Below are 14379 nucleotides of genomic sequence, written 5' to 3' on the forward strand. Positions count from 1 at the left end.
GGATTTGTATAAGTCACATTTCATGTTGTGGTGGTATGTTTGGTCATGGGAGCTGATCAATTGTTGTTCATGGTTATTGGACCACCAGCTGGCAGCAGTAAGTGTGGCACATAATCAAGCCTTTAAAATAATCATTTTATAGTGGAACATAAGTGCATCTGCAAATCAGCTCCATGGCAGATTCCAAGCAATCAAGAGCTTAGAGAGCTACATTTAACCCTTATAGGGTTTACCCTTTGGGGTCTTTTTAGTGTTTGTCCAAATGAAATTAAACTTTGTATAGTGGTTAACACTTTCTACAAAAAAAAAAAAAAAAAATTGAGTGATATCTTGTTTTATTCACACTCGGGGAACAAGATGTAATTTTGTAACTAAATAATTGTTCTTTAAAAAACAAACGTAATTTTACTCTTTTTATTAATGTTTTGACTTCATATTTGTGCAGTTTTATAAAGGATTTATCATTTCTTTTACATTTATTTAAATAAATAAATCTTTTTTTGAGTAGGTTTTTATACAAAAACAGCTTTTTATGTGCAATTCACTTTTTAAAAGACCCAAATTTCTAAATTTCATTCATGGGGATCACATGGATAATTTGACATGGTTTAGTGTAAGATTTTTGCCCATCTTTTGGAAAGTGCAGTTTTAAAAGTAAAAAATGATCACCTTATCCAGTAGATGCTGCAGAGCTTCACTATCCTCAAGAAACTGCACAAATGTTGAATAAAAAAATATATAAACAGAGTAAAATTACATTTGTTTTTTGTTTGTTTTTTTAAACAACAACAACAAAAAATTATGTTACAAAATTACATTTTGTTGCCTGGGGTCTGTGGAGACCCCGAAGACCCTGGGTGTACTTTCCAAACGAAGACCGCACACGGGTTAAAGTAGTAGACAGATTCTGTTAGTTCAGAGTAAACAATGATGTACATCTGAGTCCTTAAGATGGAGGGAAGTTAGCAAGGGAAGGGCATAAAAATCTGAACTTGAGTACAGCCCTGGAGTACCTCAACGGGACACTTTGTAGATTTATTTGAAATATCCATCAGTCTCAGATCAGAGAATCAGTAACCTAGAGCAGGAATGTCCAATCCTGTTCCTGGAGATCTACATACATGCAGAGTTCAGATCCAACCCTGATCGAACACACCTGCCCCTGAAGATCTTAGTTCACTGCTTCAGGTGTGTTTGATCAGGGTTGGAGCTGAACTCTGCAGGAAATGTAGATCCAAAGCCACTGGAAGGCAAGCCTGCAACTTTTAGCCAAAAAAGCGTAACGACTAATGCTATGCTAACGGTACACAGAGAATGAGACCAGAGGCTGTTTTTCGAATGGATGAGAGGCTTCACTATGCTGATTAAACAGCTTTTGTGGGGAAGTAGTTAATCCTTTAATTAATGGATAGCCTGTTTGCCAATCTTCAGCATGAGTTCAGCATGTTTTACACTAAACAATACTTTAGAATAGATAGGCTTACCTACAGGGTACACACAACGCAAAAATATAAATCAGCCATAAGTCTTCAGGAATGCTTGAAAATTAAGGGCAGGTGTATTTGATTAGGGATGAAACTTAACTCTGCAAAACAGTGGCCCTCCAGTACCAAAGCTGCCTATTTCTGATCCATACGATTGGATAGGGTATAGATCATACATGTTGTTGATTTTGATGCTTTAAATGTCTGAATTGTTTTTTGTTTTGTCTATTTTTTGTCCTAGACCTGATGGCACTGAGAGAGGCAAGTCATGAACTTAATGAAAGGGAAGAAGAGAAAGAACATTATAATTTAATGAGTGAAGAAAAACCAACAGAGTTTTCCTTACAAAAAGGAGCTCAAAAGACAGGAACTAAAAGTTGTTTCACTTGCCAACAGTGTGGAAAGAGTTTCAAACATAAAAAACACCTTATAGACCACATGAGCATTCACACTGGAGAGAAACCTTTCACCTGCCAACAGTGTGGACAGAGTTTCAGAAGAAAAGGAAACCTTAAAGTCCACATGATGATTCACACTAGAGAAAAGCCTCACACCTGCACTCTGTGCGGGAATGACTTCAAACGGGAGCAAAGCCTCAGGCAACACATGATAACTCACACTGGACAGAGCCCATTCACCTGCCAACAGTGTGGAAAGAGTTTCAGAGACAAAGCAAAACTTAAAGTCCACATGAGAGTTCACACTGGAGAAAAGCCTTTCACCTGCCAACAGTGTGGACAGAGTTTCAGTCAAAAAGGAAACCTTAAAGCCCATATGACAACTCACACTGGAGAAAAGCCTGTAACTTTGATTCATTATTTTGTAATATCAAAATAAAATTGAACAGCTCAATATTGCAATAAATCGAGGTTGACACAACAGTTCACAAAGCTTACGCTACTATCACAAACTCGTTTACGGTTGATCAAATTTATCAAACCAAGAAACCACAATGAGCTTTTATCATTTACATAACTTGTATCTTTTTTTAACTTTAAAAGTTGTCACCTTTTATAGCATTTTGTGTCTGCTGGTATTGAAATGAATATGGAACCTGCTTACTTTGTTTTTAACTTTGTTAAATATTAACATTCTTCATGGTATCGTTTGCAGTGAAGAGAAGATATTTTATCCCTTTAAATGATAATTTGGTGTGTAGCGTCTGGATGGATCTGTTCGTAGTCAATAAACTTTGGAATGTTCAGAACTCTTTTAGCAGGCTGGACTGTTCAGTAAAATCTCCCCTCGGTTCCGGCCGGTCTGCAAAAGACAAGCCCTTTTGACAACTTTACCACCTGGCCGAAGCTGACCAGGTGGCTATACTGCCAGCTCTTGGGACTTCAAAGGATACCCCCTGTTGTGGGTCCAGAGACTCAGTACCAGATCACACACCAACACACACATAGACAAACACACACAGACACACACAAACATGCCTAGAGATGGTATGTACAGTTATTCTCAAAATATGACTGTGCCAAAAGTACCCATCATATATACACATGCATGTATGTTTCCCAGTGTTTGTTACATAATTGTAGGTGTGTTAGTTTATTGATGGAATTTGCCTGTAAACTATAACTTCTTCTATATGCTGTTCTGATGTGATGAGTTTAGATTCTTTTTAAAGCTCTTTATCTCCCTTATTCCATAATGTATCTCACATCCCTGTAGAATGTATTGTTCTATTTTTAATAGAGATGTTCCGATACCCCTTTTCCATTCCCGATACCGATTCCGATACCTGAGCTCAGGGTATCGGCCGATACCGAGTACTGATCCGATACCTGGGTATGTATTCTGTATAAACAGCTGTATATACTACTAGCCCTGTATAAATTAATAGAATTATTTATGGTGTGCTTCAGACTTATCCCTTAATAAAACAAGAACAAAAAAATACAATAGAGTATTTTTATTATCTGACATACATTTGTCAGTTATATTATTTATTTTAAGTGAAAAAGAACTTCAAATGCAGCCACAAATCTAACACTGTAAACTGAAAAGGGTATTTTAGTTTTACAATATAACTGTATAAAAACAGTGCAACAAATAAATCTAGGAATATAATTATATAACAAAATAATCTATTTAAAACTTAAAGTCCAGAAACAATTTAGTTAAATAAAAATTCCACGTTTTCAACAACTGACAGCGGCTGGTCATCCAGACGACAATTTTGTCGGTTATCTTTATTTGTCTCTTGAAAACTTTTCTCTTTGTTTGAATGAAGCTGGCACGCCTCATCCTTCTCCGTCCTAGCCTTTCTGTAACCATTGTGTTGCGCGAGGTGACACGTCTTCAAATGCTTTATTAAGTTATTTGTGTTAAAGTTGCCAATACTTGTGCCACCCCTCGAAATTGCAGCATTGCATATGAGACATATCGCCGTTTTACTGGTCTGAAATACTGCCAAACAGCAGACATACTGCTAGCGTGTTTTCACTTCTCCGCTGCTCTAAACAGCGGTTGCTTGTGGCAACACAGCACAACTTCCTGTGTTTGCATTCTGGGCCGCGAAGAAGAATTGATTTCCGATTTTTGCTGTGTTAAGCAAAGATAGCGGGCACAACTAGGTATTGTTTAAGAAAATGGTATCGGATCGGTACTGTAATGATTGAGACAAATCAGACATGATTATTTGCTAGTTAACCAATGGTTTTAACCCCATTCTGGGGCCTGGCTTCCATCCCCAGAGAAGTTCTGTAACAAACTTTATTGCACCAATAAATGCCGCATGGAGAGCAGAAAAGAGACACACAAAACTCTGCATTTTCCCTGCATGTTCCACACAGAACACAGATGTTACTGCACTAACTTATAGACAGACTGTTCTATAAAAGAAATGGTAATCTCAGGAAATGGTATCCATTATTACTGTTGTTGTATTGTACTCATTGTATTTACATGTTTTATGATTTTTAAGTGGTATGACATGCAAGGTAACTTCAATCATACCATGTTTAGTGTCTACGGGTTCCCAGCGGGAAGATTCGAATGTTTGTGTATGCGGTATGTCCATACATGCGCAACACATAAGTATTACAAGGATCTTTTAATAGTCCTTCTTCAAATCTCAACCAGTTTAATCTTAATCGGTCATAAAAGCCCCAACAAGGGGAGGTGTATGTCACCCGGAAATACAACATCCTCATTGGCCCACATCATTCCTAAGAGGTTGGCTTTGACCAGAGGTTAAAAGTCAGTGGATAGTGCCACTCCTGAACGACCGAACGGACTGTCCTTGCGGCCGGCCTAGGCAAGGCCTGTAGGCCTCGGCCTACAAACGAGCCATGTGCTCCTCATCCAACATGGAAAAGACTGATAAAAACTCCGGACTGAATCCTCAAGACCTCTCCTCAGATGGCAGAGCCGATGCTCCTCAGCCTAAGGGCACCTTGCAAGTATCGTACATTTTAACACTAAATAGCAATTTAGTATTAATTTGTAAGATGTACCGTTGCTATTGCTGAAGAAACTGATGATTCCTTTCCAGATTGCCTTTTACATTTCATGTAGCTCTAGTAACAGCATCTCTTCCGGTTCAACTCTATCATTACTCATTCTGACTTGCGTGTGTGTGTGTGTGTGACCATTTGTGTATGTTATGTTATGTGTTTGTTAGTTTAGTTATGTGTTTGTGAGTTAGTTAATAAAGATTGTGCACAATACACGTTTGTTTCTGACTCCGTCTGCTAATTAATTGCCTCTTAAGTGATAAATCCGGACTACGTGTTCTGAGTAGTACAGTACAATAAGAAATATTATTTTTTCATAACTTGGAAATTGACATTTCTTAGAATTAATAAACAATCAACCCTGAGCGTTCACTGGACGAACAGGTTAACTGATTGTAATGTTAATTTTAATGTAGCTACGTCCAGTTAATCTGATTAACGAATTTTGCGTCTCCGGTGACCACACACCTCCATTGCGCTCCTCTTTTGGGAACACCACTTCTTTGGACTCTCTCTCTCTTCGGTTAAGTTACTCTTTAAACCTCGTTTGAAAACCCCGCCGGAGAAACCCCTCTCGGAAAGGACCAACCAAGCCAAGCGCACTAAAACTCTACTGCACACTGACTTGAACCAATATGCAAGTATTATGATTTCTTTGAAATTCGTTTAAACTGATTTCTGTGCTGGCTTTCAAAAGGTTTAACGGTTGTAATTTGCCATTCTTTGATCATCTTTCTTTTCCTGTCTTTTCTTCATTTTCACTCTTGTGTGTATATATATATATATATATATATATATATATATATATATATATATATATATATATATATATATATATGTGTATATCTTCTGTATATATTTAGATGTATAACCTCGGTAGTTTTCATATATTAAACACATTATTCATACTCGATTGTTCTCTTGCTCATTCAACAAAAACCAGGTCACTTTAACGTTTCAATTCTAATACAATCACTCTATGTTTGATGCTATCATAGGAATTTATCCTTGTGGCCAGAGGATAACTTCTGTTATAATAGTCTGTGGAAAACTTACTGGTTTGCTGGACAAACGGATAGTTTCTGTACATAATTATTAAACCAGAACTAATCATATATGTGATTGATTATAATTTGTTGTAATTAATTCACCATATATGTTTAATTCCCCCTTGCATCGGTATGTTCATAATAATTATTCATAAAGATTTATGAATTATTATATTCATATTTCACCCATAAATTGATTAATAACTGATCGCTACACGTGATCACTACAGGTGTTTTCACATCAGTTTTTTAGAATTCGGTTTACAATGTTGATCTGATTACCATGAGAACAGTGTCACATGCTGCTGCTTCAGCAATCATATTATAGAAAATGTCAGAATAAATAAATGTTCAACAACCTGACAGAAGTCGATCCATTTCTGTGTTGGTAGGGTGTAAATGTAACTGTAAATATTCACTTTCCCATATGGCCATGGAGGAGAATCTGATGGCCATTCAGCGGACAGACACTGACACACTGTATTTTTTTATTTTTTTTGTATTTATTTCAACAAATGACAACCAAAATCAAACCCATAGAAGCGTATGAACAGTTTTTAAGTGGCTGTGTTCAAGTTATACTCATTCACAAGCCGAGCGAGACTCATACTCGCAAATGTAATGTTAATTAAAGCTGCAAGCAGCACTGAAAGGGCCCTCGTACCCGGGCTCACCCATTGGCCTTCGGAAAAGAGTGAATAGTGGGCGACATGCATGTAAGTGTGTAAATACAGGAGAATAAAAGCAAAGTCATGTCAAAGTGGCACACTTCCTGCTGCCAACAGGTGGCGCTTTGACCGTAACTGAATATTGTGATATAGATGTGTTCAGGCCATAAATATTATCAAATGTCTTAAGTTTGGAGCAGATCGGACATTGTATGCCTAAGTTATAACAACTTCCTGTTTTGTGGCGTTAATCGCATACATTACCACTTAGCCAAGTGCTGCATGATTTAACGTGTCTCGCATGTTTGGTACTTCATGGCATATTGAAATGTGTTTCTGGTAGTGAATTAAATGTAAAAATGCCATTTCCTTTTGCCAGCAGGTAGCGCTATGACTGAATATTGTCATATACAGGTGCTGGTCATATAATTAGAATATTGTGAAAAAGTTCATTTTTGTATTGTAAATTATTTTTAAAAATTAAACTTTCATATATTCTAGATTCCCTACATGTAAAATAAAACATTTCAAAAGTGTTTTTTTTTTTAATTAGAATTTTTCATTTGAGTTTCATTAAATGACCATCCCTACAGTATACATTCTGGGTATCTCTTGTTCTTTGAAACCACACTAATGGGGAAGACTGCTGACTTGGCAATGGTCCAGGAGACAATCATTGACACCCTCCACAAAGAGAGTAAGACACAGAAGGTCATTACTGAATGGGTTGGCTGTTTACAGAGTGATGTATCAAAGCATATTAAATGCAAAATTGACTGGAAGGAAGAAATTGGGTAGGCAAAGGTACACAAGCAACAGGGATGACCACAAGCTTGAGAATACTGTCAAGTAAAGCCGATTCAAACACTTGGGAGAGCTTCACAATGAGTCAAATGAAGCCGGAGTCAGCGCATCAAGAGTCACCACACTCAGACATCTTCAGGAAAAGGACTACCAAGCCACTTCTGAAACAGAAACAACGTCAGAAGCATCTTACCTGGGCTAAGGAGAAAAAGAACTGGACAGTGAACAGTGGTCGAAAGTCCTCTTTTCAGATAAAAGTAAATTTTGCATTTCATGTTGAAATCATGGTCCCAGAGTCTGAAGGAAGACTGGAGAGGCACAGAATCCAAGCTGCTTGAAGTCTAGTGGGAAGTTTCTGAAGTTAGTAATGATTTGGGAGGGCCGTGACGTCTGCTGGTGTTGGTCCATTGTGTTTTATCAAGTGCAAAGTCAATGCAGCCATCTTCCAGGAGATTTTGGAGCACTTTATGCTTCCATCTGCTGACAAGCTTTATGGAGATGCTGATTTCCTTTTCCAGCAGGACTTTAGCACCTGCCCACAGTGCAAAAACCACTTCCAAGTGGTTTGCTGACCATGATATTACTGTGCTTTATTGGCCAGCCAACATGCCTGACCCTGAATCTATGGGATATTTTCAAGAGAAAGATGAGAAACAGTCGATCCAGCAATATACAGATGATCTGAAGGCTCAATAGTGCCTCAGCAGTGCCACAGGCTGATCACTTCCATGCCACACTTCACGGATGCTGTAATTTGTGCTAGGAGCAAGTCATTTGCTGTAATATGTGCTGCCGACCAAGTATTGAGTGCACAAATGAACATACTTTAAAGAACTTGAACTTTTCTGTTTTGAAAATCCATTTTTTGATTGATCTTAGGAAATATTCTAATATTTTGAGATAGTGGATTTTGGATTTTCATTAGCTGTACGCTCTCATCAAAATAAAAAAATAAATAAATTTTTTTTTGAAATGTTTTACTTTACATGTAGGGAATCTAGAATATATGAAAGTTTCATTTTAAAAAATAATTTACAATAAAAAAATGAACTTTTTCACGATATTCTAATTATATGACCAGCACCTGTATACTGGAGAGGTGAGACACACTCAGTCTGTTGCCAGGCTCAGGGTGTGTGTTAAACGCCTTATCCGGCGGGTGAAGGAACACAAGTTGTTTGACGCAGTCATCCCCTTGTCCATTTCTGGTAGCATTAATCAACTGTTTGCAGTGTCATGTCTTCTCATTAACTTAATCAGAAAGGACCATTTGTCAAGGCATGGGCCCAGTGAGTCTACACAGTGTCATTCTTGTCTGTGTCTTTATTATTTGGCACATTGAATTGTAAATATAGTCTGGAAACTGTCAAATTTTCTTACTATGATTGCCTAATAGATTTTGTCTTATCGTAGATGTTTTTGACTTGCCACATATAATTCTGTGAACTGTCAGAATGGAGCACTTGTCAAGGCATGGTTTGAAATATTGTAAATATTTTCTGAAAACTGTCTAATTTTCTTACCATGATGGCCTGTTTTTTGCTTGCCTTTACTACTGAAGTTCAGAAGTACATCCTGATTCTGTTCACGCATGGAGATGAACTGGAGGATCTGGAACAGGCATTGATTAACATCTTAAACTGAAAGATCGTGATGTTGACTGAATGTGGAGGACAATTTTACTGTTTCAATATCAAGAGTAAATCAGACATTCAGGTACAAGAACTACTACAGAAGATCGAAGTAATGATGATGGGAAATGGTGGGAGATTTATCATGGAATGAATGAAGAGGAGCAACAACAAGTTAATAGTCAGTTGTAGGTTGTTTTAATGTTATGTTGTAAATGACAATAATAGAAACATAGCAGTTTGTTCACTAAGTGTAAGTCACTAGTTTGTCAAATTGACCTTAAGGGAAGAATCCATACAGTCTGTTTTAACAGTGATTTGATCATTCTGTTGTAGTTTCAGGAGAAGATTCAGATTTTCCAAGCAGACACTAAGCAACCACCAAACGGTCCTGCTGCTTATTGTGGCTGTAAGGAAACTACTTTGTTCCTCATCACATAAGATGAACTACTTATCGTGATTTCAATCTGCAGTGATGTGGTTTTTCCACTGCATGGATCTTCATGTGTATCTTCAGTTGATTTTTAGAAGAGAAACTCTTTCCACACTGATCACACGTGTGCGGCTTCTCTCTGCTGTGGATCCTCTCATGTGTTTTCAGATTTGATGAACAACTGAATCTCTTGTCACAGTGTGAACACTTGAAAGGTTTTTCTCCAGTGTGAATTCTCTGGTGCTGTATTAAACATCTTGCTGTAGTAAAAGTCTTCTCACACTCAAAGCACATGTACTCTCTCACACCAGTATGTATTTTCTCATGTTCTTGTAAACTACACAATTGTGAAAAACTCTTTCCACACACAGAACATGAATGTGGCTTCTCCTTTGTATGAACTGTCAGGTGTCTCTTCAGGTTTGATGCCCAGAGAAATGTTTTGCCGCATTCATTACATGCAAACGGATTCTCTCCGGTATGAACTGCACTGTGAATCTCAAGATGTTGTTTTAATGTGAAACTCTTCCCACATTGATCACATGTGAACGGCTTCTCATGTGTGCTTTAAGACTTGATGATTGACTGTAGCTGTTCCCGCATTGATCACATGTGTGTGGCTTTTCTCCTGTATGAACTTTCATGTGCCTCTTAAGATGTCCTTTTTGTGAGAAACTCTTCCCACACTGATCACAAGTGAACGGCTTCTCTCCTGTATGAACTCTCATGTGAATCTCAAGATATTGTTTGGTTGAGAAACTCTTTCCACACTGAGTGCAGGTTGGAGATTTCTTGTCTCTTCTTTTCTTTAGAAATGTCTTTTTAGTCTTTAAGCGACTCAAAGGTTTTTCTCCAGGTTTGACATGATGTTCCTCCTCCACTTCACTCAGTTCTTCACTCTCCTCCTTCACTTCCATCAGCTCTGAAATTACAAAAATAGTTCATTTTCAGAATATTAAAGTGATTCAAAATGAGGATTATGAAGTGAAAGAACATAAAAGTGAACCTTCATGTACTGAAATAAACGACTGCTATGAAATATTCTGATCACTTTGATGCCTTTTTATATATTTATTATATGTCCCTGAAACAATTATTATATTTAAAACATTATAGACAAATCACCATGTTTCTGTAGTGAGAACTATTAAAGATGTTGATGAATGACACAATTATTGTCATATTTTAACACCAACTTTTAGATTTAAGATATTTAATTAAGATATTTATTTATTTAAGATTTTAGATATTTATTTAAGATATTTATTGTACTAAAACTGTTTAATTATTAAGAGTTAGTCACTTTTTCTTCCACACATGTGAATTTGGGACACTGAAAACAAACTCAAGTGAAATTTGACCCTCAACCCTGTTATGAATTTTCCTCATCTTAAAAGTGTGACGCCCAGGAAGTGACATCATCTGGGCTCTTTCTACAGCATGATGGGAGGACAAGAAAATAATCTCAATCTATCGTCTCATTTTTACACAAACTGTACAGTGTTGATCACATTCATCAACCCTGTTACCAAAGTTACTGCAAGAAGAATAATCTATATAACTATGAATAACTTCTACATTTTATGAAAAATACAACTTTATCAATAACTATAAATCAGTTTTTGCTTAAGTCAAGCTTACAACCCTGTCAGCCATTCTGGAAAGTGAATTTACTTGATTCAGTTTGGTGTTTACTGATATTACTGATATTTTTTTTAAACATGTCTAAAATTTTGGTTACATTGTTGGAAATTTTAAACCAGATATAAAAATATGTATTTTGACCTGATGTTGACAATTAATATGAACATTTTTCAAATCTCACTTTACTGACCATTTGTTGAATATTAGATTAACTGCATATCTAAATGTGTAGCTGAATCTTTCCAACATGAATGTTGAATGAAGAATAAACACCAACCTCTTTGTTCTTCAGTATCTTCAGTGTGTTTCATTCTGCAGGGTTCTGGATCTCACTGTCCTCTTTAATAAATTCAGTCTTTACTGGTTTCAGCTCTTTCTGATGCTCCTTTAATGGGAACATGCCAGCATTTATTGGAGAATTGATGTGGGAAGGGCTTCACTGATGATGTGACTGATGTCGGAGGAGCTTCACTGATGATGAATCCCAGTGTGGGAGGAGCTGATCTGCCAAAATAAAAAATATATATCAGTTACAGGGTTTGTTTTTATATTAAATGATAACAATATAATGTAACGAAATGATTCCAAATATTATAAATGGTAAGGAAAACAAAGACAAAAATAATTGTACATATCTGTAGTCAACAAATCCCCTCAGTCTGTTGACAGCAATGAAATGAGCTTTAAGTGTCAATTTACAGCAGATCTGAAGACATCAGCATAATAAATGAGGTGAAAACAGGAACTATTGACATGAAATAAAGAGTGTTTTCAGCAGTTTCTCTGTTAATATTGATGATCCTCAGACTATCAACACTCATTCAACAAGACAGTCAGATCATTAGCAGATCATCTCACTTTATTCTGAGTGTGTGCTGATAGACACACATTATTGAAGTCCCATAAACTGCTTTAATTAAAGACATGGATAAAACACCAATAATACAAAAACAAACACTAATGGCACTCATCTTCAACAACCACTACTGCTAAACATTTTACCATATTAAAACAAAACATTTAGTTTTAGATAAATTAATTTATTTAATTAATTACACAATATGGCGATTAATTAATCACAATTTAATCCCACAATTTAATCCCAAAAATTTGTCTGAGAAATTACCTCCAAAAGATCATCTAAGAGACATTACAAAAAGTAGCTTTAAATATTTTATTTGATTCAACGTGAGGGTGAGTAAATGTCACGGGGCAACCCTGTGATCATGTTTGGACTATGCACATACACCATATCTAACACACACGTACATTGTTGCAGCATTAACATTGTCTGTTTATTGACACTGATATCATGCATATGCAGACTTGTGCAATGTTTTTGAATGTATAGTGTTTTATGTGTTTAAGATATGAGGGGGTACAATGTGCATTTGTTTGTTAGGTGTAGTGGATGTACAATGTGTTAGCATTAGCATTGCTCAATCATTGTTAGCATGAATAACCACAATACACGTGTCTGATTTTTAATTTTTTATTTAAGATGGGCTTACACAGTATAACAAATATAACTTACCTGCTTGTAAAACACCAGTGATCAAACCTGTATTGTTTTAAAAGTAGAGTATTTAAACATGGTGGATGTGCCTTCTGAATGGGAGAAACCATGTTGGGATGATGTCATAGGGGGGTTTATAATATTCCTGTAAAACAAGGTTTATCTTTGTTAAATCATTTGTTAAATTGTTATATTGTGTTATAGTGTCATTTAAATACAGATAGATGTTGTTTTATATGCATAAGTGGATAAGAAGTGCATATGTAAGAAAGTACAACTTACCTGTAGAATGGTACACTCCAGGGTGTGGCCTAGACTACAAAATGGCTGCCAGAGGTAGCACATGTTGAGTAGAGTGAAACTGAATCTAGAGGGTCAGGTTGGTTGTGTGGAGTTGAAGTGAATCAAAGCAATAGGAGCTTCTGTTCACGAAAGTTTGTTATTCAAACTACTAACTGCTGTTGTGACTACATTCCCACAAAGAACTTGTAAATATTTTTTTTCTCAACATTTATTATTTTTTTTTGTTGTTGTTTGTTTTTTTTTCTCTCGCTGTGGGATTTGCACTGTCTGCACAATAAATACACCTCAACTGGGATTTCCTGTCGCCATGGTCTTATTATGCCTCTGATCGCGAGTGCAATCGCTAACAGATGGTGTCAGAAGTGGGATTAAGAGGCCAAAATAGACCAAAATGCCACCCAAAACAAGAGGACAGCAGACGGTGAACTTGGATGTTGAGGATGGACAGCAAGCAGCAAGTGGAACTACAGAGGGAAGTGCGCAACCGGCTTCCGAACCTCCAGCAACCACAGAAGGGGCAGCCCTCACCGCATTAGCGGGTATGTTTCAAACTTTCTTGCAGTATCAGAAGGAGAGAGATGAGAGACAAGAAAGGGACATGGCTCGACGAGAACAACAGTTTAAAGTACTTACTCATCAGGTCACGCAGATGCAGATGGATGTTGAGCGAACCAGGTATGGAGCTACCACTGCAGGCCACTCAGCCTCTCGGGGATCAGCTCCGGTGCCACAGTTGCCGAAGCTGCAAGAGGATGATGATATTGAGCAGTACTTAACCACTTTTGAAAGAATGGCAGAAGTGTATTTGTGGCCGAAGGAGGACTGGGCTATTCATTTGATTCCTCTACTCACGGGGAAAGCGAGGAGTGCATTTGTTGCGATGTCACCAGCACTATCTTTGGACTATGATAGAGTCAAGGAAGTGATTCTCAAGAAATATGAAATCAGCGCTGAGACATATCGGCTGAGATTTCGTTCTCTCGATACACCGGTTGACGAATCCCCAATGGAATTATATGTTCGGCTGAAGGATTTATTCTCCAAATGGGTGCGACTAGAAACAAGCAGCAAAATGGACATGTTGGAGACGCTGGTACTAGAGCAGTACATGCGGGTGTTGTACCCGGAGGTAAGAACTTGGGTGAAGGAGCGAAATCCAGTAACTGCAGGAGAGGCAGCTAGCTTGGTTGAGGCCTACATCACAGCGAGGAAGGTTTCCTCTGGGACATTTCGGTATGCTGGAAGCCTACCATCTAACAGAGGTAAGTCTGTGGGGTTCGGGGGTAGTTCGTACTCTCAATTGCAAACCCAGATTATAAAACCCACCCACCCTAAACCCAAACCGCCTGTAACAATGTCAGACAAAAAGGATGTGGTTTGTTATAA

The 14379-nt window shown here is 37.3% G+C and overlaps 1 protein-coding gene and 1 pseudogene across 1 annotated transcript in view; one reads left to right on the top strand and one right to left on the bottom strand.

Moving 5' to 3' along the window:
* LOC137005681 (uncharacterized) overlaps positions 1 to 3365 on the top strand; it is a 1355627-nt gene extending 1352262 nt beyond the window's left edge. Inside the window, exon 22 of the mRNA XM_067366462.1 lies at positions 2158 to 3365. Coding sequence (XP_067222563.1) covers positions 2158 to 2321 — 164 coding nt within the window. The 3' untranslated portion in view covers positions 2322 to 3365. The remainder of the gene's footprint in view (positions 1 to 2157) is intronic.
* A 6130-nt stretch (positions 3366 to 9495) lies between these two features.
* Positions 9496 to 13302, bottom strand: LOC137005458 (zinc finger protein 568-like; annotated as a pseudogene).
* Positions 13303 to 14379: the final 1077 nt, after the last annotated feature.

This window comes from Chanodichthys erythropterus, chromosome 3 (assembly GCF_024489055.1).
Source record: "Chanodichthys erythropterus isolate Z2021 chromosome 3, ASM2448905v1, whole genome shotgun sequence".
Classification (NCBI taxonomy): domain Eukaryota; kingdom Metazoa; phylum Chordata; class Actinopteri; order Cypriniformes; family Xenocyprididae; genus Chanodichthys; species Chanodichthys erythropterus.